This window comes from Dicentrarchus labrax, unplaced genomic scaffold, assembly GCF_905237075.1.
Source record: "Dicentrarchus labrax unplaced genomic scaffold, dlabrax2021, whole genome shotgun sequence".
NCBI lineage: Eukaryota > Metazoa > Chordata > Actinopteri > Moronidae > Dicentrarchus > Dicentrarchus labrax.
The window spans coordinates 4,702,372-4,729,483 of record NW_026136712.1 but is presented as its reverse complement, the minus strand read 5'-3'; the positions used below and the strand labels follow the sequence as shown (position 1 = coordinate 4,729,483).

The 27,112-nt window shown below is 41.8% G+C and overlaps 1 protein-coding gene across 2 annotated transcripts in view; it reads right to left on the bottom strand.

The window, feature by feature from the left end:
• mprip (myosin phosphatase Rho interacting protein) overlaps positions 1–27,112 on the bottom strand; it is a 41,644-nt gene that overhangs the window by 6,541 nt on the left and 7,991 nt on the right. Inside the window, exons 4-16 of one of the 2 annotated variants that reach the window (XM_051418184.1) lie at positions 21,246–21,397; positions 21,084–21,168; positions 20,818–20,989; positions 20,189–20,633; positions 16,081–16,207; positions 15,028–15,132; positions 12,075–12,131; positions 10,923–10,991; positions 10,751–10,840; positions 9,761–9,870; positions 8,809–9,376; positions 7,523–7,660; positions 5,112–5,171 (exon numbers count right to left, since the gene is read on the bottom strand). In XM_051418184.1, coding sequence (XP_051274144.1) covers positions 5,112–5,171; positions 7,523–7,660; positions 8,809–9,376; positions 9,761–9,870; positions 10,751–10,840; positions 10,923–10,991; positions 12,075–12,131; positions 15,028–15,132; positions 16,081–16,207; positions 20,189–20,633; positions 20,818–20,989; positions 21,084–21,168; positions 21,246–21,397 — 2,178 coding nt within the window. The remainder of the gene's footprint in view (positions 1–5,111; positions 5,172–7,522; positions 7,661–8,808; positions 9,377–9,760; positions 9,871–10,750; positions 10,841–10,922; positions 10,992–12,074; positions 12,132–15,027; positions 15,133–16,080; positions 16,208–20,188; positions 20,634–20,817; positions 20,990–21,083; positions 21,169–21,245; positions 21,398–27,112) is intronic. The other variant, XM_051418185.1, reaches the window with a different exon arrangement.

Here is a 27,112-nt window from a genome sequence, read left to right as displayed (position 1 = left end):
GAGAGGAGAATAATCCTCATAAACAGGATTTTAGAAAGCACCATTACACTGCTATTATAACTACTGTGCAAGTTTCCACAAGAAGGGATTTCAATGGCCTTTCCATTAGCCGGACTAAAAACCTCGTCCTGCTTCCGTCCTCTATTCACTGCCACTAATCTGAGGACTCAGTCAGTCGGCGGCTGTGCCCTGGCCTGCGTCCCTCTCTCTGCCTCGCTCTAGCTCCAGCCAAACAGGGGAAATGGAGGTCCAGTGTGTTTTCACAGGGATCAAACCCCCTGAGAGCTCAGACCCAGGAACCTACTGTGAGAGGCTGAAATGTCTCCCCCACAGAGCAAATGTAAACTTCCTGCTCTGACATCAGACTGTGCACAAGCTTTATTTAGAAGCATGTCAGGCTATGTGTCTTGTGTGTAAATATATCTCAGGTCATGGCGGGGGCATGGACTCACTACTCAGATTTGAGTTAGCTGAGACATAAGCTGACTATGTGGGCATCTGACACACTGTTTAACACAGCACCACAAGTAAGAGTCACCATTCAAAAGTAAGTAAAACCTTAAGGGTCTAGTGTGTGGCATTTAGGAGGATCTACTGGCAGAAATTTAAATAGAATATGTATTAATATGTTTTAACTAGTGTAATATCACCTGAAAATAAGAATCGTTTTTATGACCCTAGAATGAGTCTTTTCTATCTACAGACGCAGCAGGTCCCCTTCCACAGAGGCAACCAGGTTCTACAGTAGCCCAAAACAGACAAAACAAACTCTCTCCACTCTACATAGTGGAATGCAAAAACTGAAATTTACCACGATAAACTCAGTGTGTTTTTTATGGTGATACAGAATATCATATATAGTCCATAAATATCTAAACTCTGATTCAATTTCAGACATTCTCACTATTCATTCTCAAGCATCTACCTGCCAAGTATAAATAAAACGACTTCAATTAATATATTAAACATAAGACTTTTATTAAAAGCATAAGGCTGGTGATACTCTGTCTTCCTTCTTGTCAACAAATCCCATAAAAAATACAAAACCAACAACTAAGTCATCCTCCTAACAAGTATTGTGTGCATCAAAGCCTGATATATTTGGTTTGCTATAGAGCTACACTGTTGTCCAAAAACTTTAAAAAAACACATCAGTGAGCCACACTGTTGCACTAGCTGACATGTTCCTTCATTACCATGAACACACACACACACACACACGTCTATTTTGACTCAACCCCACATACACTGTCCTGCTGCCTCAAATGCTTACTAGTCTGCTACATGCATATTGATCCACAGCTGAAATTAGTCCCCAACGCACTTATTACTCCTGTTTGACTAACCCTTGTGGCTTCTCGCCATGCAGATGCAGTTTCAGTTTGATTTGCAGAGGGTTTGAGATACAGGCCGCTGGAATTTTACAACCATCCCAATAAAAAGGAGGTAAATGGAATGGAATTACATTTTTACACTTTTATTAAATAGCATTATGTGGGTGCTTTAAGCTACTTTTTTTTTTTACCTTCTCTGTTTTGGGCAAACCTACATAAATAAAACCAAAACTATCCGTTTGGCCAATACCATTAAGGTAAGTGAGAAAATATGAATTTTAGTTTGTTGGGTGAACCGACCATGACAAGAAATACAAAAACGTAAATCTTTCCTTTAACTTTGACCTCATTACAAATAATCAAGAGTAAGGGTCTAGCTTATTCCAGAGCTTTCAACCACGTTTCACTGCTTACAAAAGCAAATTCAGTTATTGGCTCAGTTGCCATGGATGTTGTCAAATATATGACTTGTTATGATGCAACCAAAGTTCCATACTTGGTTACATCATGGCAACAGAGCCAACACGTCCATTTGCTGCTGATGACTGTGAGATGCAGTTGAAAGCTCTAGGAAAACTTAGTAAGTAGACCTTGAGTTAAAATTACTGAGTCAAACATTTTAAATGTTATGCCATCAACTGTTATTCAGAGAAAGTAGGTATTACATTTGAACTGTTAGTAGGAACAGCCAAAGGAAAAGAGATCAGACCCATACAAATTAAACTCATAGCCAAAATCATTAAAATTTTAAATATTCAACAGCGTTAAAAAGGGTCAACTCTTTGCCCTTAACGATTTAAAATACGGCATAGCTGAGTCAAAGGGTTAGAATAATAAGCACATTAAACTACGACCAGAGGAACTCATTTCAGAGAAGAGGCTGATATGATGGGGTAGTGTGAATGAATCTGATAGCTTTAGTGTCGTTTTTTTTCATGGCTAATCTGATGTTCCAGTTACTCAAAGTTCCACGACCGATGGTGATGTAATTTCAACAAAATGGGTTCCTCAGTATACAACTACTGCAGTGCCAATGATCACGTAAACCTAAAAGAGGTTAGTTTTCATGCAACACAGAAGAAAAAAGGTTTACAGAACAAAGAGCGAGAGTAGGGTGAGCGAGGTTAGGAAGGGGAGTAGGGGTTGGGGAAGGAAGGGGGATCTGGGAATGTCACAAAGGAACACAAGGCATCACAGATGGACGACGGCAAGGACAAGGAGCGCTTCCACCTTCAGGTTTTCCAGGTCTTTCTCGTATTTCAGCCGCAGAGTCGTAATGTCTCCCTGCTCTTCGCGTCGCCTCATCTCTTGGGTCATGACTGAGACTTGGGTCACCAGTTCTTGAATGCGCTCCCTCAGGGTGGATGTTTGGGCCGAGGCATGATGCGGCGGTCTGTCCTCGTCTGTCGAGTTCTTCTCTGGGTTTGCCGGACTCATCATGCTTCTCAGCTCTTCCATTTCCCGCTCAAACCTCTCCATGAGGTTTGCCCTCTCCAACTCGTGTTTCTTCTTCAGGTTCTCCATGCAGTTCGTCAGCGAGTCGATCTCTTTTACGTTTTCTTCTGATCGGAGACGCAGCATATCACTGGCCTTAGTGATTTCCTGCCTCAGCTTTTCAGCTTCCTGCTCGTAGCTGTCTTTGACCTCTCGTAGTTCCTTCCTATGCCTGGCCACCATGTCATCAAGCTCAATGTATTTATCCAATGAGTCAATGGGCTCTCCTTCGATCTGGACTAAAGTTTGTGGCCCTGAGGTGGTTTTTAAAGAGGCCTCAGATAGTTGACTCTGAAGATCTGCTAGTTTGGACTCAAGATCTCTGGTAGCTTCTCTCAATTTAGGACAATTTGGACAATCCATGCTACCAATCTGGACTTCTGTCTGCTTTTGCTTTAGTTCTTTCTCATGTTGGACTTTCAGCCTAGTGATCACATAAGACACGTAGGCTTCTTGAAGGGCATCAAACAGATATTCAGAAGGCTGTTTCTGTTCTCGACCAGAATCAAAGCTTGCTAGAGCCAAAGACAGAAGCTTGTCATCTTTGGCCAACTGCACACTGGATGCAATCTGCTTCAAAACATTTGACTTTTCTTCCAGGATTTCTCTTAACTCCTTATGAATCAGAGCATTTGTTTCACTATCGAGCCATCTGTACATGGCTGCAAAATCTGGCTCTGTCATTGCCTCACTCTCAACTCTTGCTTGTGGACATATTCTTCTAATCAAGAGCATCAAGTGCTTCTGTGCCATCATCTGGTCTGCCACACTTCTTTCACAGCTGTGCCTGTCTTCCTGTAGTTTTATTTCGGATGTACCCAACAGCCAGCTCCAGAACTCTCCCTCTATTACCAACCTCATGTCTTTCTGACTCACACAGAGTGGCTCTTCTTTCGAAGAACTGAATAAAGTGCTTTTTAAATCACTGAACATTTTCTCTACATTAACATCTACCTTTGCTAACATTTCTAAAACCTGATTAATCGCCTCAGACTTCATCTCAATCTCTTCTACAACTTGCTTTATAAGCCCTTTACCGTCAACCTGCTTCACTCCTGCCTCAACACACTCACTAACTGTCTCTTCAACTCTACCTGTCTTAATTTCTAACTTCTCTCGCAGCATTCTTATTTCATTTTCTGCTTCTCTTAGCTTCTCTCCACTGACCCTCTCAGATTCCTGGTTTTGTATGTTTAGTTCACTGTTTCTGGCTTCAAGTTCCAAACAGCGCTGCTCTGTAGACTGAAGGTTTGTCTCCGTCTCAAATAACTTTGCTTGTGAGGCTTCTAGTAGCTCTTTGAGTTGCTCTTTCTCAGGTTGTAACTCCTCTTCCTCATAATCTGCTCGATAGCCCAATCCTTTCAGCGTGGCCTCTTTCAACTGCAGCTTCTTCTCTGTGTCTTTCAGGGTGTTGCCAAGCTCCTCCAATGTAACCAGAGCTTCATGAAGCCTCAGGGACTTCTCATTCAGCTCCCTCTCATAATACTCCCTGTCTATAGCGTTCGCCTGGTTTTCAGCTAGTTCAGTCTTCAGTCTTTTTAACTCTTCCATGACCATATGATGCTGTTTGCCTCCCTGCTGGCTGACCAGCTCAGCTTTCAGTCTATCTATTTCTCTGTCAGCCTCAGTCAGCTGGTTCATAATCTCCTGGCATCGCTGTTTCAATGCGCCATTTTCACTTGTTAGAAGTTCAACTCTCTGAGAGAGCATCCCAATCGTCATCTCGTTTGTCTCTGAATGGTTTTCAATTTCAGAGAGGGGGCCATAGGGACTTTTTAGGCTTTCAAAACTTGGCTTCTGAACCTTCCCCAACAAATCCTCCATGGTTAGAAGACGGGATTCGTATTCACGGATGCTTTCTCCTGCCCTTGCTAAACTCTTTTTTAATGTTTCATTTTCTATCTCCTGCTGGTACTTCCAGGTCTCCAAGAGTTTCCGAAGTTGCTGTTTCTCTGCTGTCTCTTTATTACAACTATGGGATCTCAACAACTTTGCCAGCTCCTTTAGGGTCAGAGGTTCATCAGTTATCAAGTCTTCTAGTTCTTGAATTGCCTCTGTGCTGTCCTGGAGCAAGAAGCTAACTGTTTTTTGGACAGGTTCAGGGGGAGGACCTTCAAGAATGGATGGTTTATGGGGTTCAGAAAAGTAAGGTTCCTTGATGGGGAGGTGAGAAAGTGAGAGGCCAAGCTGTGCCTGCATATTGCGCTTTTTCAGCTCTTGCAGCTTCAGGAGCTCTTTGGTCTCCTGGTACTTCTTTGTTAAACTCTGTGCTTGAGAACTAACCAGTTCGGGCCTCTTCGTCTGGGGCGTCACATCAGCCTCCAGACCCAAAGGGTGCTCCAGCTTGGAAAAGGGGACCAGACATTTGGTTAACACACAGCAGGGGAGACATAAAGCTTGGTAATAATTTTCAGCGTTAACTACCAATCATTTCCATCTAATTTCAATTAAAAAGTCACATTACAGTTAGCTTTCCCACATGATAATCCCGAATTATGTAAATTAACAGTGATTCAGAACAAATTCAAAATTCCCTTAGGTTTTAATGGTGTAAATTCAAAGCATAGGAAAGAGATTAAATGGCCAGGGTTAGTTAATCACAACAGAGCATGCACATTAAATGGTTAAAAGTTACTTAATGAGGTAAGTAATGCGATATTAGTTTCAGCTAGATGGTTTACTCAGGGATGGAAGGCATACCAGGTCCTATAAACACATTTCTGAGGTTCTCTGGTCCAAGCTCTTGCACCAAAGCAATTCTTTTCTGAGTGGAGATAGTGAATAGTATTATACACCTAAAATCTCAAGTTCAAATATATTTTCAAACTCTCTGCATAACTTATAGCAAGCCATTTATGGTTTTTATATCTAAAACAAAAAGCAACACAAAAATTGCATACACTATAATCTAAAAATCACCATAAACTCAACCATATTCAAACTGAATCATCTATCAAAGTAATCATTCAGCCTCACTCTGGCAAATCCATCCATACATCGACACACAAGCACAAGAATTCATCCGACACAGATTTATGCCATTACATAGCTATATACAATATTTGTTAACAGAATAACAAATGGATGGTCTGTAGAGCAGTTAATAGAAGATGAGAATCTGACGTCCATGCAAATAATTAGAAAACAAGCCAAGAGGTTATTATTCATACATGTTGAGCCAAACATTTCAGCAAGTAGAGCTATCATTTTAGTGACTATGGAGGATAATATCACTCTAAATATAAATTTAAATAAGGAATCAACTAATTGAAAGAATCTAACCTTGCAAGGCAGCTGGACTCGCGTTATCACACGAAAAATCCATCTTGCCAGGCTTCAAGCTATGCACTGTGTCTGAATCACAGTGCTTTAGACCAATCAGTGTCCTATGAGGAACTACTGGCAGCTACGGCATGAGCTACGGGCGTGGTTTAACAGAAGGTGTGTGTGATGACAAGCATGAGAAGTGACTATTCGCTCCAAAATCAACAATAGCGGGCGCCCGGTTAGCTCAGTGGGTAGAGCTGGTGACCCATGTACCGAGGATGAGTCCTTGCTGCAGCGGCCCAGGGTTCGAATCCGACATGCGGCCCTTTGCTGCGTGTCATCCCCTCTCTCTGCCCCCCTTTCCTGTCTATCTCCAGCTGCCATTATAATAAAGGCAATAAAAGCCCCAAAAAGTACTTTTAAATAGCCAATAGTGTCTGCTAAGGGGGTTAGCGTAGATGCTGCTAGCATCAGCTCTATCAACACTGAATGCTGTTTACGATGTAAAAGATGGTTTTGTTATTTGTGTTATATGTGGTCTGTTAATCTGAACATTTGCCTGTGATAGACAGCTGGTTCATCCAATCACCTGCCAAGTATTTAAGTGCCTGACCTTTTCCAAACGGTTTCTAACAATGACTTCCTAGATGGTTCTGTGTAACAAACCATGGGTTTGAATGAGGGAAAAAAAGAAAACTTCTGAAATAGAAAAATAACTATATAAATTCTAATGGAAATTAGCCTGTAAAACAATTATTTTTCTTTCTTAAATGTTCTTGCCTCCATATTCCATTTGCACTTACATTTTAATTTTCATAATTTGAACTGTATGCAAATGAGGGGGCATGGTTATTACATAACTTAGGAGAAGACAAAAAATGTTTCCATTCACACCAGAAATAAAAAAAATTAAAAAAAGCTTGAATGGAAAATTTGGTGTAACAATAAAACCGAAACATATCCCTAACAGTTGAGTTAAAAATAAATAATTTACAAATGTTTCTTTTTCATTTAGAGTGAAATAATCACAGCATAAGTCACATCAGCTACGACAAAACTTCCTTGGTCCAAAATCAACGCAATACTGAAGTAACAGCTAGCATGAGTTCAGATACATTACAGACCTGTAACACAGAGATAGGAGATTAACTAGTAGAAGCCAATGTAGTAATAAGATATCAATGTTCTTTTACATGCAATGAACTCATGCAAAGGCACATATCTGTAGCCATTTTGTTGCTTTGATGTCAGTTTGTTTGATGTTTTCTTACAATAAAATACATGCAAAGAATGTTACAAAATGGAGGAGAAAACACTGCTCAATAGAGAATATATGAATGAAATCTAAAACAGGATTTCCCACCATAGCAGAATAACATACAGTGCAATGCAGCTGCACACCCAATACACAGAAACTAATAACTCACCGGAGAGATGTAACCTGACCGGATGTCCTGCTCTCTCTCCAGAGCCGTCCTCAGCTGGAGCTCCAGCTCCTGCTTGTGCTTGTTTGAGTCGAGGAGCTGCTGGTGACAGCTCTCCAACTGTGCCTTCAGGTCCTCTATCTGCAGGAGCAGCAGGGAGAACATTTTCACTAGTTTAAATGGTGTGTTTTTAATAATGTGAAATGGCTTATGTCTAGCCAGTGGGGGGCACAAGGCCTGAACAATGAATACGTTTTTATATCAAAATCGACTGATATGGATTGAAAGAGTTCATTTTTCAAATCACAGGAGCTGAGGTTTAAATGAGGCTATAATTTAGGAAATTAATAGTCTTAACAACCACAAAGTCAACGTTTATGACAACTTTTGCCAGGAAATTCACACAGCTGTTGTTTAGTGTTTAGACTTGTTTTGTTAAAGAAGAAATACCATTATCCATCAGCGTGAGATAAAAAAAATAAATAAACATCCTGTGGCAATGTCGCCTCACGTTAATTTTGGAAAAGAAGTCAGATATCAAAAAGTCAGATATTACAGATATTACAACTTCCTATCAGTTTGTCATTATTGTCGACTATATAAATATTAATTGTGATGCCACTTTTTAATGTTAAAATTAGATTCTATAATAATATTAGTGAGTAATTAATGAGTAACTTAATATTTGGAGTAATGTGAGATATACCACAAAGGTACTATCATAGTACATGTAAGACCATATTGATACATTTTTACAATGCAAACCAGGCAGTTTGCATAGAAGTTGACTGATTCTGAACAGGAATCATAGTAACTGAATACGACTAACAGGAGCATTATTTTACCAGATTTTTTCCATGAAGAAACAAAATATGGCATTATTCTTGTTACAATCATATTTTGTTCAATATAATGTGGAGTACAAATTCAGCTTGTAGTTTATTTATAGAGAACAGAGAATTTCAAATGAAATTGCAATCACAATATTAATGAGATAAATTGCAATTACATATCTTCCTCCAATCGCTCAGCCCTAGATGGGTTGATGAAATAATAATTATTATTATATTATTACTTAATTACTTTATAGTAGGATATCACATAAGACTGGAATGAAATGACTGAATGACTGAAATGTTTCAAAAACACAGACACTGCCAGAAAAATTTTACATACTTAAACTTGACATAAAAATGTTATATGGGAGAACAGTGGGACGCAACTTCCCTTTATTTAATATATTGCTCATTGTTTCTCTAGAACTCAGTATTACACTGAAGTAAACATACCCCTTGCTTGTAATTCTCCAGTAGCTGCTCCAGCTCTGCAGTCTCTCTGGATTGCACCGCGGTGGGCAGAGGCACCCTTCTCTCCTCCCGTATGGGCGTATTCTCCACCTGCTGCCAGTGTTGTTCGATCACCTCCTCCACCCTCTGCTGCCTCTCCAAAGACATGGGACCTAATGAATCCGTCTGTCCGACTCCCTCTCCGCTCTCATAGTCCGTTCTCCCTCCTTCTTTAACGGATGCGTTCTCCCCCGAAGAGCTGGTCACGGACTCATACCTCTTCCGTCTCTCCTCTCTTCTCCGACTGCGCTCCAGCTCCCCAAGGTCCGCGTGAAGGCTCTCGGCCTCCTGCGCCCGCTTCTGAGCCAGAGCCTGAGCGATGGGTCTGAACTCTGCCCAGTCGAAGGTCTTAGAGCGGCCTTCTCTTCTGCGTTCGCGCGCCCGGCTCTTTACCACACCCGGAGTGGGTTCTCTCTCCACGGACGAGGCCTCAGAGGAGGGAGAGTCCTGGGCGACGTCCGGCCTAACCAGACCCTCCAAAGGGGAGAAGGAACCATGATCCTCAGTTGAGCTGAAAGGCAGTGAAACAGGCAGGAGAGTCAGTTTTAGTTTCAAACTGCTCACAGTCCGTGTCCCAACAGATCAGAATCCCCAAGGTCCAGGGTTATCTCTACATACAGACAATAAAACTAGTTTGTCTTGTTTGTTTATGTCACTTATTCTACAAAGTCTATGAAGCAAGAGAAGGAATGCTACAAGTTTCTTTCAATAAAAACGTGACAAAGTATCTGACACCGTAGCAATCATAAATTAGCTGTTGATGGGTTTTTTTCTCCAAATTCCTTGTAAACAAAAAACGTCAGTAAAACAACTTTATACACTACTGCTTGAGGACAGTTAATTATCTGTCATTGTGGTTAAAACTTAGGGATGGTGCGGACATGAGTGCACTGACCTCGCCACATCAGGAGCCGTGGAGGGTCTGACATTCTTCATGACTGCCTGGATCCAGTTCCTGCGTATACCGGCCGTCATGGCCGACAAAGTGTGCACTCCCTCTTGGGTCTAAACATTTAAAAGCACCATGAAATATACACTGTGACACCCCAAAAAATAGAAACACCTACAGGATATGTAATGTGATACAACAGCCCTGTAATAAATTAGAATTCAATTTTTTAAGTTCTGTTTTAGTTTAGACTGAGGGTTGATGTGACACACTTGATACACTTGTATAACGTCAGATTTTGCCATACTGTTTATACTGTGGTTGATATCTATTTAATATATTTAGCTTTATTAAAAGGTGCTGATTTTTTTTAAATTGGTGTTAGCTAATAGCTGTACATTCTTCCATCACTGATATACAGTGTTCAGCCAGTAACATGGGTCTCCCTGTCCCTCCTTTCTGCAGCAAACACAGAATCCATTTTCTGGTAGCATGTTCCCACTTTATCCAATCAAGAGAGAGAATGAGGTGGTCCTCAAAGGGCAGGCAGCAGAATTGGGGGGACGTGGGGAGGAGGGAGGGGACTGTTAGCTGCAACTGCATGAGAAATGCCCACCACTTGAGTTGTCTGTGTGTTGATAACACTATTGTACAGTTTGAGGCTGTTAATACTGTATACAGCTGTATTGGACTGCAAAGGTATTCTAATATTTTGTTTTACGCCATTTATATATTAAGAGAAGCAAAAACATTAGAGACAGCTCACACTGTAATGCAACCTAATAATACCAAAACTACAGCTGGACAAAGTTGTTACAGGACTGTTGCATTGAACCACAGAACAATTTATACCAGCTTTACTTTATTAAAAAGGTCAGGGCTATGTGGGAGGAAGACAAAACTCTTTCCCTATGCTAATAAACAATATAAATGCCTCAGTAACTGAACATACATGTTAAACACATTTGTCCTTTATGAGAAGGCCGAGGCTCTTACATGTATTTGGAAGCCGTAGTTGCGTTGAGCCTGGTACTCAGTGACATTGCAGCAAGTAGACAGGTCAATCTCACCATCCAGGTCAGAGGCCTGAGGTAACGCAGAGATGAGACACGGGGCAATAACATGGAACTGTTCAACATAAAAATACGCAGAGAATGAATAAACTCACCTCCTCTGCAATTGAATCCTTGTAGTATCTCAGGCTGTGATCCGTCAGAACAAACCAGTATTTCTTCCACTACAACATGGACAGGATAAAAAGACGAAGAAAGAAGTACATGAAGTATAAAGACTTTCAAAGTAGTCATGTATTGAACGTCCAGTCAGTCAATAAACCTGCTCTATGACAGCACAGTTAACCTCTCTGTATACCATATAAAGATGGATTTTTAAAGCCTTCAGGCTCCACCCCTGTCTTTTAAGTCCATTGAAGATACAACATCAAAGTCTGACCACACCTCTGTAAAGGCCATAGAATGCTACAGGCATTCAGGAGTGCTTTAGGTGGACAGTTCAGATGCTGTTTGAACTGGCTTTTTGAGTCCACCCTTCCTTTTCAGAAAGAAACCATTTGTGCACCATTTGTTTTATAAATGCCAACTTAAGATACCTTCTTTCAATTTAGGTTTTACTCAAAATGTGTGCCCTCGAGTTGTGCCTTTCAGGAGAGAAGTAATCAGAACATTACAGGAGTAGCTAGGTATACCTGTGCCTGTATCAATTCAACTTTTCCTCTTAGGGGAAAGTTCCTGTTTACCCAGATTTCCAAGCCTGCATTTGCTCAGACACTAACAGGCTTTATTTGAGCTGCTAGGGTTATCCATGCTAACCGGAAAAGCCAAGTCAGACCTGAATATAGAGACTGGGTTAAGCTAATTGCAGACAACGTGTCGTTTGATTCAATTACAGCCAACCTGCAGAACTGTACTATATTTGCTTGTCTGGACTCCTGTCTTTTACAAAAGAAGGGAACAGGAGCCAGGCAGTATCCTTTTGAGGAATTTGTATGTACGTCCCTTGTTAGTTAATATTATGAATAGTAGATTGTAGAGTTGTTTTGTTGCTTTGGTTGTGCCAGGGTTAGGCCCTTTATATCCAGGTTTGGGTCACTTGATGATTCCTTTAAGGAGTGGTGCTGTGTTGACGGACTTTTGAATCCTTATTATGAACACATGATGAGGCTGTGCGATTTCTTGTTTATGTGTTTATTTTTTGTCTAAAAAACTCAATTAAAAAAATAAGTTTTACTCTTGATTTTAAACATAGTAATAGAATATAAAGGATTATTTTTTACAGACAAAGGCATAAATTCACAAAGTACCTGGCCTTGCTCATCCAGCTTCACCATCCAACCTTTCTTGAAGTTCAGTAAATCCGGCTAGAAATAGAAAAAACACACAAAAGAAAAAATATTTAGAAAATATCTGAAATTTCTTGAATAACACTGAAAACATTTCACTTTAGTTGTCAAAATGTTCCAACATGCAAGATGACCTCAGAAGCAGTCAAATACACATTGGCATTTTCCTCTTTCAAAGTGCAGCAGTAGTTCACCAACACTTACCTTCAAACATAACAAAATAAAGCAGGATACACATTCATCCCTATCCAGAAAAGGTAAAATGTCCAATTCAAGTACAAACTCACTGTCACTGTTCAAAAACACATGCTCACTCAGTCAGCCGGGGGTAGAAGTTGACCCCACCAATGGATCGCACAATTAAAATCTTGAGAAGAGTGTGGACCACTGGCCAGGGGCAACTTCTGCCAGATCTGTTGCCGGTCTGTGCAGTCTGCTGTGATTCCACACAGTGGAAGAAACACACACATGTGCATGGTGACCTCAGGAAGCGGTGGCAAGTTGTGATATACACTCACACACACACTTACACACACACCTGTCTCACTTCTCCAGCCGACAGAAATATCAAAACACACGGGTGCAATGAATGCACGCGGCGGGCAAACTCTGCACACAGAGGGAGCAGAATGAGGAGTATAACCTGGAGAGGAGAGGGAGAGGAGGGGGCTGCGCTGCCACCTGCAGCATGGAGGTTTGGCCTACAACATCCACACCCTCGCACCACCACACCGAGGCCAAAGGAACATCAGGAAAAAGACAATTTTATAGAAATCATGCACTGACATCAGGTTCTCAAGGTGGAGAAATGCTCTTTTCTTTTACTCAACTTAATACAGAGGTTAAAGGTCAGAGCTGAAGGTGTGAGTCACTTAGAAAGAAACATGGATGGATTAAACAGGGCATTTTGTGTATTTTACTTAAACTCACAGTATTGCAGTGCATAGTGCTCTGTGTGTGTCATAAATGCTCCACTTTCTCCAGCAGACTTTGGGGGGAAATAGTTCTCTGATCAAAGCAGCTATGCTGTTGAGAGACCTTTCTCAATTTTTAATTCTCTAACTCTGTTACCTAACAGAATCTAGCCTTTCAGCCCCAACAACAACCCTGTGACCTCTCTCTCTCTCCACACAGCTGAAGACCTGGCACTGATGCTGACCCTGGATCCTGCAGCTTAGCAGAACAGGAGAGGCTTTGTCTGGGAGAGCAGAGACACGCTGAAAACACACTGGCCTTCAGAGGGAATTTCAACATACAAGTGTTGGTTAATGTCAAAACAATCTGAACAAATTTGAACCAAAACCTTATCATCAGCTATATCTCCTCTACAAGTGCCTGAGTTCTCTTGGAGCTCATTTTGGGGCTTTCTAGCAGCGTCGTGGGATAGAAAAGCAACCCGATTTGCAGATTAAAATGGAAAATTTAAAAACACCTAATTCCAGCTTCTAGAATGACAGTATTTGTTTTTTGACTGATGGTCTGTTTTATAGACAAATCAGTCACTCAAGGAAATAATTGGCAAAATAATCATTAGTTGCAACCTGATTCATGTGTTTATATCAAACTTGCATTGATCAACAATATTTCTTATATCGACACTGAATTAAATGACCATGTATAACATGAAAGGGTTTGCTTGTAGTGACAATAGAGAGAGAGAATAACCACATGACTCTGCAGCTATACAAAGCTTCCTAATCGATTTGTATCTCCCCGCCATGTCTCACATATGTACCTGCTCTGATAAACCTGCCGGAAAATATTGAACCAGCATGAAATGGCACACGGACAAAGCTAGTCAGGGGAGAAAGTCAAGCTTTTAGCATCTAGTGGTTCAGCTATACTTAAGAGGTGAAAACAGAGCTAAAGGGAGAGTGAATATTGAACTTAAGTTTGTTAAGGGACCAGGAACACGACAAAGTAGGTAACACGCTAGCTATAGCAAATATATAAGCCAGTGATATGATGATGGTGGATCTTTTGGCTTGTTTGGCCCCTAGCTATCAAAAAAATGCTTAATGTAGCTTTTACATGTGAGGTAGAATAGCCTGAACACACACACACACAGAACAAGCAACAATGACTCATTCTGAGTTTTCTTTACATTATTACTGTGTGCAAGAAGAGCTGCAGCGATGAATTGGTTAGTTTTCAACTATACGTCAATCAATCAACTACTCAACTACCGGTTCCATATTCCATCGGCACAGTGTGCCTCCCAGTTTATCAATTCCCATCAATGTCAGCATGTTTTTCTGGCAGTTGTGTGCTGCAAAACAAAATGTCAAGTTCACGTCTGTGGTGACGGAAACTTCATGGTCCAAAGCGAGGCTTCATTTTACAATGACTGTACTCTACATTGTGTTCAGACTTGCGTTGATGCTGAAAACCTGTGTAGATTACTTTTTTCCCCGCACAGGAAATTGCTGAAGAATTGGACTGAATCGATAACGGCCTCTGTATCAATAGTATCTTATTCATTCCCATTCCTAATCATAGAGTCATTTTTTCTATTTTTTTTCTTTTATTTCAAATTTCAATTGTCATATTTTCTGGTTTCTTCAGTATGACAGTAAACTGAATATCCATGGGTTAAAAACAAGACATTCAAGGATGTCATTATGAGCTTTGGGAAACAACTAACCTATTATTACAGAAAAAGATTGACAGATTAATTAATATTGACAATAATCATTTGTTTGACTTGGTTGCACGAGTCCTCCCATTTATAAGCCAGATGCATAGTATAATCTGCTGGCTAAGTCAGGCACACTGTGGTCATAATGACAAGTCATTTCCTCTATAAGAACATGTGGGTGACTCGTGTTTACATAAATCGTGACCTTTGACAGTCACAGAAGAGGATGTGGAGACGAATCCCGGACCTCAATGAGGCTGAGAGGAAAACACTCACCGTCATGACCGACTCAGTGGTCCTTCTGTCCAGGGACTTGGCTCTCCTCAGAGGCGGCAGTGTGGAGGGAAAATCCAGACCCTGACCCACGTCGTGCCTCTGCTCCTAAACAATGCATATAAACACAGGCACGTTTTTCTACATGGTGTTTATACCAGTGTAAGGTAAATGAACTGAGACCTTCATAGTCAAAAATATGCAAAATGAAATACAAAAAAGACACATCATTTATAGTGCATCATCTAACTCGGTCTGTTTGGGTGGGCGTTAATGTGCTGTGGAGAAGTGTCATGAGAACTGCTCCTTCTGTGTCAAACCCACAAAATCTGTGAGGATCAACGTACTGCACTAAAGAGAATAAAAACACACTGATAGCGAGAGGCTAAACTTGCCAACTCTAAATGTGTGCGTGTATTGTTTGAAAGCAGCAGTAAGAATAACAGACAGCTAATGTGTGCGTGCAGTACGAGGCACACAAGCAGTCTTTATCATCTTTATCTGTATACGTACGTGATCGTTTCATCTGCCCATGACTGACACAGATCTAGGGCCAGGACAAAAAACCCCTAAGTGTTTAACAGTGTCTGACTGTGACTCTGTGTAACAGTGGGTCAGGTCTCTGTGTTCCTAAAGTCAGGTTTTTCGAGCGGTTCTAGCTCAGCATGAAGGGCTGGGGTGGGAAAGGGAAGCATAATCGCCAGGGGAATCCCACCACAGAATGGAAACTGGAAATGAATACAGCACACGCTGCTGACCTCTGACCTACAACTAAAACAAAGACAGGACAGAGAGAGGGAGAGATGGAGGGAAGAGGGCGAGGGTGAAGGGAAAAGATAGAAGAGTAGGGGGGAGGTGCTGGGACAGAAAAAAAAAAAAAGCAAAACCCACGCTGGTAGGTCCAGTGCTGAGCTCACATCTGTACTGCCATGTGATGTTGTTTAAAAACACTGTTTACAAGTCTTACCGTACCTATTGTAAACTGCTGCACAATGTTGGCACTGTTGGTTCAAATATGCAAGCACACGCACGCACGCACACACGCAGCAGTGTTACCTCTCTGTGGAAGCGTCTGTGCTCACTTCGGCCCTGTCTGGCTCCGCTCCTCCCCGACTCTTCCACCTCCATTTTCTCTGGATTCTCCAGCTCCAGGGCCTCCAGCTTCTCAATAACACCGGAGCGACTGCAAATCAACACACACACAATCAAGTTAAACAAATAACAACCAATTTAGTATTTCGTATATATTATTCTGCTTCTTTTTTTCCCTTGCATGGTATTGACAGTGAAAGGCACTAAGGCCTGTGGGACATGGTCAAGCAAAAAAGCCCCTTTTTAACCAGATAGTTCCTGGAACTTCACCCTATTTGCGCTTCCATCACATGTGAAACACTAGTAAGATTGAGCAATTCAGACTGAAAACTGATTTAAGAGTGTAGACAATCTGAGTGTTTTATGATTAACACTGTAAACATAACTGTAAACGATGAGCAAATTCCGTTTTATTGTTTAAGCGCTTTGTTCTCTCAATTGCTGCTCCCTATCCAGACTCTAAGCGCTTCACTCAATAGAGAGGACTCTCTCAGGTTCTGTTGCAAAAACTGAGTGGAAACAATTAGAGAGTTAAAAAAAAGAGAGACTACATTGCAAAACCAATCCAAAGTCTTTAGGGTGGTGACATGTGGAAGTCGTGTGCTTGTAAACACTGTGGTACCATATAACGTTGCTCCAGGCATCCATTTTCAATGCTTTAAAAAACTCTCTGTGTTACAAAGTGATTGACTGCATCTCCAGTTTGTTTAACTATGAAGGAGAACGAGGGGAGAGCATTGTTTCAGGTGAGGTGTGTCCTTGAAGTAAGAGGCATACGTTTGTTAGCGACGGTTCTCGCTGCTGTTCAAGCAACTACTTTGCATTTAGAAATCCCCAGATAATTGGTAGGCGCTGAGATCTCCAATCATCTGGTATTGCGAGACTACTCCCTCTCTAGCTCTTATGACTGAGTCACCTTAAAAGAACTTCATCACCTGGAACTATAATAGAGGAACTAAATTTAGTTTCTGATCCTGCGGTGGAAATACAGGTTAAGTTCCTGAGTTGTAGAGGTTCTCGGTCCCCTGGGAAAGTTTCTGCAACAGAAATGGAAAATATCCACCCGTCATTCAAGTATTGGTAGTAGTAGCACCCATAGCTTGTTAGTGTGTGCATACTGTGTGACTGAACCAATACAAACACAATAAATGCTGTTTGGCCTTGTTTAGGTTCATCCGAGGTTCATTTTGTGGAAACATGCCTAAAACATGAGTGCAGAGATCCGTAAGAGATAGGAGGGGTAGGAGTTAAATCGCTGGCTCATGAAGCTGTTGACAGCTAAATCACAGACACCACAGCTAGGTTGAAAGCACTGGACCACAGACCGCCTCTGCTCACTAGTGTCCCCGTAACCTTCCTCAAACTGCGACACAGTATACTGCCAGCTCTGACACGTTCCCACACAGGCCTTTTTTTTTTTAAATGACAGAGGAATCTGCATCACAGAGAGGAAGAGGGTGAGAGGCAGTGGGACATATTATATTACTCTTTAGCCTAAACGTTGCCCTTATTTGGGGACTCTTCGGCCAAGGCTGCAGTCCTTAAAAGGGAATGGAGGAGAGGGGAGAGGGGAGAGGGACAAGGACAGTGTGAGGCCAAACGGCCACTGGATGTCCCAGACTGGCTCAGAATGTGGATTTGACAGGACCCCGTTACAAACCTGCTACTGTATGAGAAGGTCGGACCCAGCTGTCCCTAAACAATGCAGGTGTGTTTGTATCAAACATGCAGTGTGTCATCAGTACACATGTGTTCACTAGCATACTGTTGTTGAGTTTTGTCTGCTGATACTTTGTTTCTCAAGGATCAAATAAAGTTTCAGTTTCTGTTAATTTTTTTTCTCTTTCCTTCTCTTGCTGCAAAGGCTTTAAATACAAATAATGGCTGAATCAAATCATACATGATTGGTTAACACACTTATGTACGTGTAAACGAACTCCAGCCTTCCATCCATTTTGTTCTCTGTACTCGTCTTTCAGCGTGGCAAATATCTTATGACAAGGGACATTTAAACCTTTTCAGACTGGAATCATCCATCTGTTGAAGGGATGGCTTTTTGTCATTCAGACAGAAGTGCCCACTATGTAAATCTTCCTTACAGCTTTGTTCAGACTTGACAGGACATTTACAGAGAGAACCACAACGTCTGCACGATATTTTGCATCTGGTGGTGTGTAAGGAGGAGTGGTGTCACCGCTGGGGAGCAGTGGGAGTTACAGGGTTATGAATGAAGAAGATTGTTTTCTGTTTTCTCACAGGCGGCATCAGTGATGGTTTTTAAAACTCATTTTGCCACATAAGCTTTGAAGAGTACCTTAACAACAATTGCCCTTTTTTTGAGTTAACAACTCACATGTACAGTGTTCATTACAAATGAAGTTATTTGCTTTGTCCAAAGAAACTCCAGTAATTTGACAGCTTATTGTAGAGAGATGGCATGAAACGAGGAAAGAGAGAAATGGGGAATGAGATGTAACAAAAGTCATGGGCAGGGACATCACCCTCAGGGCACCAGGACACTTATTCGGACTTGAGGACAACATGGTAAACTCTGTACAGAGGGAGAGTCCGCTTCACTTAAAACCCCAAACTGGCTCAAGTGAAGCAGTAATGTGTTTATGGGGCAGTATGTGGGCACTCCTCCTATTTTCCTCTCCTCCTTTTCCTCTCACGCCTGGCATGGATGGAGGGACTGAATGGGGCAGGAAGCTGGCTGTGAGAGGAAAAAGATGACCCCCACCTCACCCACTTCGTTTCTTTGAAACGTTGCCGTCTCTGTTGTGTGTGTGTTGTATGTGTGTGAGACCTGTGACCTCTTCACCAACAGCACCAGATTACTGAATGGAAAGTACAGAGGCTGTGTGTTTATACAGTCTATGCTTACAGTTAGTAAGACTGCTGATAGAAAACTGACAGGAATTCTTAAGAAACAGCTTTTCTTAGACACACACACACACACACACACACACACACACACACACACACACACACACACACACACACACACAGAAGAGGGATATTCAAAGTGCATCACAAATCCCAGTACGTCTTCATTTCACCAAATACAGCCTTTTCTCCTCCCTTCCATTAAAACCACACCAGTTGTTGAGTGTATGTGTGCACATCAAAAGCTTTGGAAGTATGTGCGTCACTGGACTGTGTGTGTGTGTGTGTGAGTGTGTCTGTATGTGTGTACACATGCCTTTAAAAGGATAAGCCAGAAGCTCAAGTATTTCCAGACCGCAGTGTGTGCAGCATGGAGCTGGATTCCAAGAACGCAGTCGACTAACCTGGTTCATCAGGTTAAATCAGGGGCTGGTTTAATACAGCCAGAACAGCAAGGCGTTATCAGGCTAAGTACGTCACTTCCTCCACAGTGTGACCTGTGTGTTAATGTGTTGTTCCCGTTTTGTTCAAGCCTCCTCCAGCAATATAAATTACTATTAAATTAATCTACTTATTAAATTTAGTCTCTTATATTATATATATATCTTATCATATTTAGTTCCCTTGACTAAAAGTCACAATATCGTGGTTTTCAATCCGTCTCTTCTGAGTCCCCCAACTTCATGGAAGTGCAAACAAAATTAGTACCCTATTAACTGGGGATCATTTTGTGCAATACATAAATGTTAAAATTGTTGTCACACATGAACAAAATAACACACAAACTAAATTGCTGAACTATAAAGAAGCAAGGGACTTCCAAAAGAAATCAACCAAATTAATGGAGAAACAAAGCCTCCAGCCAGCCACTCATATGTCTATGTAGAGAATGATGTGATAAAACTGGTATTTGTTGTCGCTTGGGATTAAGAGTTACATTTAAAATACAGAAAATGATCATACAATGTCAGCCGGCAGCAGGTTCAGTGTGATAATATTTGTTTCTGCCTTTAGAAAATTCAAAAACAATTTTCCAACTGCAGCATTTCTTTCTCCAGAAGTTCCCAACTTTGCTTCTTCAAAAGTTCGGAACTAGATAAAGAAAAACAAAACTGAGAAAGGGACATTGAAGAGACTGTAATGGATCAGCACTACAGGGCAGCAGACAGAAGAAGCAGGCACTGACCTCCTCTCGGGGCTGAGGACGGCCTCCCTGTCCTGTCTGTCAGGGCTCCTGAACCGGCTCCTCTTCTCAGCCTTCCTGGCCTCCGCCTCCAGTCGTCGGGACCGCGGCGTGTCGTGGTGGCTGTAGGAGTGGCCTCCCCTCTGGTTGGCCGGGTGGCTGTCGTTGCTGGTCACCGTGCTGCCGCTGGCGTCCGAGTCCAGAGAGCTGACCGAGCCGCTGATGTGGGAGCCGTTGGAGAGCAGAGAGCTGCCGGATGGGAAGGGGTCGCTGGGGGCCGGAGAGAGGCAGCGCGGGACTCCCCCCAGGCTGGAGCACGAGCCTGTCGGGGAGAGCAGGTCGCTGGGGGGATGGGGCGCAGAGCCGTGCAGCGCCATGCTGGCCCGGTCTACCTCGTCGCCATTCACTGAGCCCGCGTCAGAGCCCTGGGGCATGGGCACACAGTCACCTAGACAACAGAAACAGAGAATGGCACAAAACATCTTAACTATTTTAGAACAAAAAAATATATAAAATTCACTTTCTGTCATTTTAGTTTGTTTTTTTATTCATTTCAAGCGTATGAGATTTGCTCTAGTTTACTTCATAAACATATACAGGGTCCTCTATACAAAGGTGTCATTCCTCCTTACCTGCGGGGGGCAGCGGTGATCCTGGAGGCAGCTCTGCAGCGGCCCACACAGCAGCCCCCTCAGCCTCTCTCTGGTTCAGCTCCTCCTGCCAGATGATGGAGCTTGAGTCTGGGACCTTCTCTGCCTCGGGGATACCAGAGCCGGTCACTGCTACCTTGGCTGGGCCCGGCTCCTGCACAAGAGCACGTCCAACAGTCAAAAACAGTGAAACAAGAAAAGAGGGACATGATATCACGCTGTGACATGTACGGTGTAAGGAGGATTACCTGGGAGGTCGTAGGCTCCACCTTGCGCTTCTTCTTCTGGTTCTGTTTGTTGGTTCTGGGGTATACCACCAGCTGTTCGCTCCACCTGGAGACAGACCAGAGTGTTTTTGATATTTGTGTGAGCTCACCAAACCCATCAGCAGACACATCGAGACAACTTACCCATTGATGATCTCTTTATTCTCTCCTCTGATGAAGTACTCCTGGTCCGGGGTGATGATGCATAGGGAGTTCTTCTGGCCCGTCTTGGGCTCGGCGTCTATGACGTCCGTACACAGGTTCATGTTCACCGTGCCCTGAGGGAGCGTGCTTGGCTAAAGGAGACACAACATGATACAAAGCTTTTATAGTATGTGGTTTAACCTTTACATTAAAGTCCCCCTCGTCTCAAAACTGTGTTTTTCTTGTTGTTGCTACAGTGTGGTGATTGAGCTTCACTGTGCAGAAGGATGTATGTGCTGAGTTTGACACTAGTAGGATGTTTTCAAGGTGGGAAGTTTCTCAGATTTTTAAGGCGCCTACAACCATGATTTCATCACGAACAGTGTTTGGCAGTCAACCCTTTTAAATGAAAAATGGAATGTTGGACAGTTACAGCGAATGATACCGCAAAGAACAACAAGAGTAGTTGACACAAAACTCAACAAAGTATCACAACAATAAAAATGTACATAAAGTCCAGAATATTAGCAGTGGAACATAAAAAAGGACAAATGTGGAAAACATTTAAATGGGATGCTTGAGTCACTGGTTTGTTTCCATACTGGATGGGCGACTGCCCGACTAAACACTGATATCATTGGTGTATCACATTTCAAATAGTTCAAAAACTCAAACAGAGAAGATCTGAGGGAAAACATGCCTCAGAGCTGCACAATGTTTTACACCAAGTAAAATCTCTCATCTGCCCCTCTTTTTCAGAGGTAGATTTCAGGGGGGAAATTGGGCCCGTACTGTATGGACGCTCCGCTGTTATCACCAGATCGCCATGGTAACTGGGCAAATCCTTTCAGATGTAGCACACACTGAGTGAAAAGGGGAGATGACAGCAATGGGATGCCGGACTAAAGCTGCTTTGTGTGTGTGATCAGTGAAGAAGCTGTGTCTGCTTTGTACACCAGCTACCACACAGAAGCGCTTGAAAAAAACTCTATATAATGGTAGTAAAAAAAAAAAAAAAAAAAAATGTATTCAACAAGCCACAGACAATACACTGATATAAGTCTCCTGTATGCTTTGGATGATGGGATGATAAACGCATTGTCATTTGAACCTGATAACTTATTACCTTGTTAACATCGGAGCGAAGAAATCCCCTAAACTTCCTCTCCGACCCTCTCTGTCTGCTCTGAATCCTGCGGCTCTGTTATCAGGCTTTGCTGGGCTATGCCTGCTACAGATGTAAAACAGGTGCTGGGTCTCTTTCCAGCTCCTTTTAAGGCCACTGAACACAGATCCAGCTTTATTAAGATCTGCCTGTAAACCCCCAGGGGCTGCCAAATATGGCAATTACACTGCGTCGCACTGTAGAACTCAGACAATGTGGAAGAATTTGTGTGGAACCCGGCAGTGAGGTGAAACTTGTGGCCCACATTAGTATCTTAATATTTGCTAAGCTGAAAATGGTAACACACATTTTGGCAGCAACTAACAATTATTTTCATTATCGATTGATCTGATTGGTTGTTTGGTGCAGAAAATGTTTATCACTGTTTCCCAACAGAACTAAACCAGGAAGTGAGTTACGTTCCTTTTGCATTTCCACCACATCTCTAGATCTTCTCTAGAAGATTATGCAAATTTAGAACTGCACTGACTAGACTATTAATTGATTAGTCGATCGGCAGAAAATGTAGCTACTTTAATAAAGTATTAATCATTTAAGACACTCCTCAAGCAAAACCTTTGGTGGTTTAAGGGTCTCAAAGCTTTAAAGTTTTCATTACAGAAATCGGTTTGGCCTCTGGTAGAGTGACTAAAAAATAAAAAATGACTGTGTTGCTGTTTCCTACTGCAAAACTTGTCTCAAACACTGCACAGTCGCCCTGTTTTACTTTGTATCTAAAGCTGAGGTATAAATGGATGCAATGAATGGATAAAAAGGAGACATGCAGAGGTAGAAAATGTGCCTGAAAACTCCAAATCACATCTGCAAAGTACATGATCTGCTGATTGTTTGACGTCTTTTTATACCTATTTTATTTAATTAATTGATCAATGGAGATCAGAAGATAATGAAATTAACTGTTAGCTGCAGCCGCAAACACGATGAAACAATCAGCAAATAAAGCTTTTTTCTCTTGTTCACTCACAAGAAATGTCTGTCCCTCATTCTTTGATTACTACTAATGAAATCCAGTACTTCCTTATTCCGTAAAAGGAAGCTGTACATTTTAGCTGTACAGTTTTGTGTTTAAACTATCAGCAAAGTTCATCACTGCAAACTCCACCCTCATAGTTCATGGGCAATCACAAAGTAGGAGCAGGATCTTTTTGGCAGCTGGAACTATGGAAAGTTAACTAAATTTAGGGTTCCTCTGGTTGGAACATGAACATTCATGGTTCTCAAATTCCTGAAATGATTCCTGGTCAGAAAGAAGAAGAATTACCAACTATTTTCATGATCAATTAACTGTTAGTCATTTTTCAAGCAAAAATGCAAAACCTTTGTGAGTTCCAGCTTCTGAAAACGGTGTGTATTTGCTGCTTTTCTTTGTCTTATGTGATAATAAACTCAATATCTTTGGGTTTTAGACTGTTGCTCAGACAAAACAAGACATTTCTGTCATTTAATAGTACAGTCAGAATAGTTCATTGCTAGATTGAGAAAATAATCTGCAGATTCAGTAATAATGAAAATTATGAATTAGTTGCAACTCTAACTGAAATAACCGATTTCTAGTTCTTCCATCCATCTTCACCACAAGTACAGTCATATGAACACCTTAAAACACCGTAACAACATAATTATCTTATTGTGTACTGTTTGGGGACCTTTAAGAAATGAAAATTTGCTCAAATAAAACAGTCTAGCTTGAGGCAACAACTGCTTGGTGCTGGAAACGTCCCAATGTCCATCCACATAGTCATTGTATGACATCAAGCTGAGATAAAGACACTCACAGTGGCTGAAGGTGAGTTTTCTGTGTTAGTTGTTGCTGTTAGGTTGAGCCTGGACTGCTTAAGTCGAGCTGATCCTGGTCCTGAAAGTCTAAAAGCAACTTGTTGCTTAGAAACTGCCCTCTGCTACTGGCACCAAAACAAAGGAGATGTATGTGCCAAGGCTACCATTCAAAGGCAAATGAATTGTAGTGGGTTTGATTTCTACACAACTGAGCCAATTCCATATCCTCCAATTGTCTCAGCCTTCCATGGGGCTGACTATTTTTAGTTTTGCAGTGGGATATTATTAAAACCAACAACTTTCTCACAGACTCCTCTTGAGATGTCTGTCACTCTGGCTGACATGACACGAGAGGCTATAAAACAAGCCAAGAGAACCCGAAACAATACAACCCGCAGGAGACTGACAAGTAAAATGCTTGGGATGTGTCTATGAGGTAATTACCCCGTGCTAAAATCTTTATTTTTTTTATTGGAGCCCAAGCCCAATGGTAAACTTTCCAAAAAAAACTGTAAAAACGGCATGAAAAAACAACCGGGCCAGCTTTAGAATTAAGTGGAGTACACCCACTCCATAAATAATTATAAATCCTCCAGGAGGTTTTTACAGGCCGAGCCAAAGGCAAGTCCGCCTCAGCAGGCTCTGGAGAGGAGACTGCTGTTTTATATGGTACATGTGCCTCCACACTGCACCCTCCATCAAAACTCTTAACAGACAGGATCTGCCAGTCCAGCTCCAGTGTTGAGCCTGTAAATACTTTCAGAAAAACTGTGGACCCAAAGCAGACGTTACAGCGGGCTAGTCTGACTGAAGAGTGAGTGACAGAACTGCTTTCAATTTTCTAAAATAAGATGTAGGACAGAAACAGCTCTGGAGCAAAGTGGCCCCCTACTGACCCCTCCTTCAGCACGTTCTCATGGTCACTGACCTTTTAACCTTAAAGCTTTCAGGGTGGCCTCTCTATATTTCCATCCTTATGGAAAAATCTGTTTTCTACACTTTTTTATGCTCTTCATCACAGCTTGATTTGTCTTATATGGAACAGTGATGTACTTAAACTAAACTATTCCTCAAACTGCGGCAGCATCAGCAGAGCTGGGTGCTCGCTGTGGCAGGCTGTGTGAGGAATGTCTGGGTCTGGGGCATATCTGACGTTTCCTCTGTGGTTTTTAGGGGCTACGGCTCCCTTTCTCTTGCTCTCTGTGGTCCCGCGCTGCGAGCTCACTGCAGTTCACCAAATAAGGGCATTGGAGGAGGAATGCTGCTTTCGATGGGAGAGCATCTTTCTCTCTGCTCGTGGTGAAAATAGTTGAGCTTTAAGAGGCCGCTGCTTCAGATAGCACCCTGCTGTCTACTGGCCAAAAAAATAGCAGACGATGTCATCGCTGCCTGCATCTTGTTCTTCAAGAGGACTATGAATACGAGGAAAATCTGTTTGATTCAACTGCTTTTTTTGCTTTATAGTCTGTAATGTAAAATAATGACAAGGCTGTCTTTCAATGTTTCTTATAGTATCAATATCAGTCATATAGATATAAGCATGCACACCCTGATCCTGGACTGACTGCACAAAAATGGCAAAATCTTATCACTAAATGTAATAATCTCAATAATTACAGAGCTGATAACAGCCATAAGTCAAGATGCGTCCCTTAGAGCACAAAAAAACAGAAATATATCCAAATAATAACTATAAATGACATGATTGTTGTTTTCTGATATTGGTGTATTCCTGTCTCAGTGCATAGACACCATTGGTGGCACGGACTGAGGGGAAGATGGCAGGCGGATTTAGCTACCTTCAGACAGAACAGCTAGCTGTTTTCCCTCATGTCCAGTCTTTACGCTACGCTAAGCTAAGCTAAGCTAAGATAAACTAAGCTAAACGAAGCGGCTGCCAGCTTTAGATGTAAGAGCGGGAGTGATCTTCTCACCTAATCTCGGCAAGAAACTGAATAAGCTGAATCATCAAACTACTCTTTTAAAGAACCAGTGTGTATGGATTTAGTGGCATCTAGCGGCTCCTGAATGCAATGCCCTTGCCTCACCCTCCTGTTCCAAGTGTGTAGGAGAAACTACAGTGAAATGCTCAAGTGTTTGGTTTGTCCATACTAGGCTACTGTAGAAACAGTTCTTATTTTCAGGTGATTATACACTAATGAAAACATACCTATGAATTCCGATAGAACCTCTTAAATATTACACACTAGACCTTTAAAGCCATAGGGAACAACTGGTTCAAGCTCGAGTTTACTGAGGGCCCACGTTGAAGATGAGGACATATAATGTTTGTAAGCCACAGAACATGAAAAAAGGGAAAAGGATAACAGTAAAAATGTCTGGGTAGTTTTCATCAATCCACCACAGCTGAAATAAAGCCACCTCACCTCTAACACAGCGTTCTAACACAGTTAGCCACATCAACAATTATTAAACTATGCTGAAGTGCTGAAATTCCATTAATAAGTGCAATATTGTAAGCACAAGTAATAGTCATGAAGGGCAAAAACATTTCAACCCAACTGGCATATTTCTTATAACGTCTTGATTATGTTACACAGTTGTGAACCGCAATCCAATTCTAAACAATAGTTTTACTTTTAGTCAGCACAAAACATGAAGATGAAGATGAAGAAGGAGACGTGACTTGTAAGTTTGAACCCCGCTGAAGTGTCTTGATATCACTAAACACAGAGCTGAAAATAACCCAACGCCACTGTGTGGCATGAAGCTCCTTGGTATGAGAGGTCTGTTGCTGAACAGCAATACAAGCAGAGATAATGTGATCAAAAGAGTCATAAGACAAAGAGTGGGTGGGTGTGGTTCCTGTAAATCTCTCCACTATATAGAAGCCACATGAGAGCAATGGGGTATATGAATGTAGACCTCAACCCTGACCTCAAAC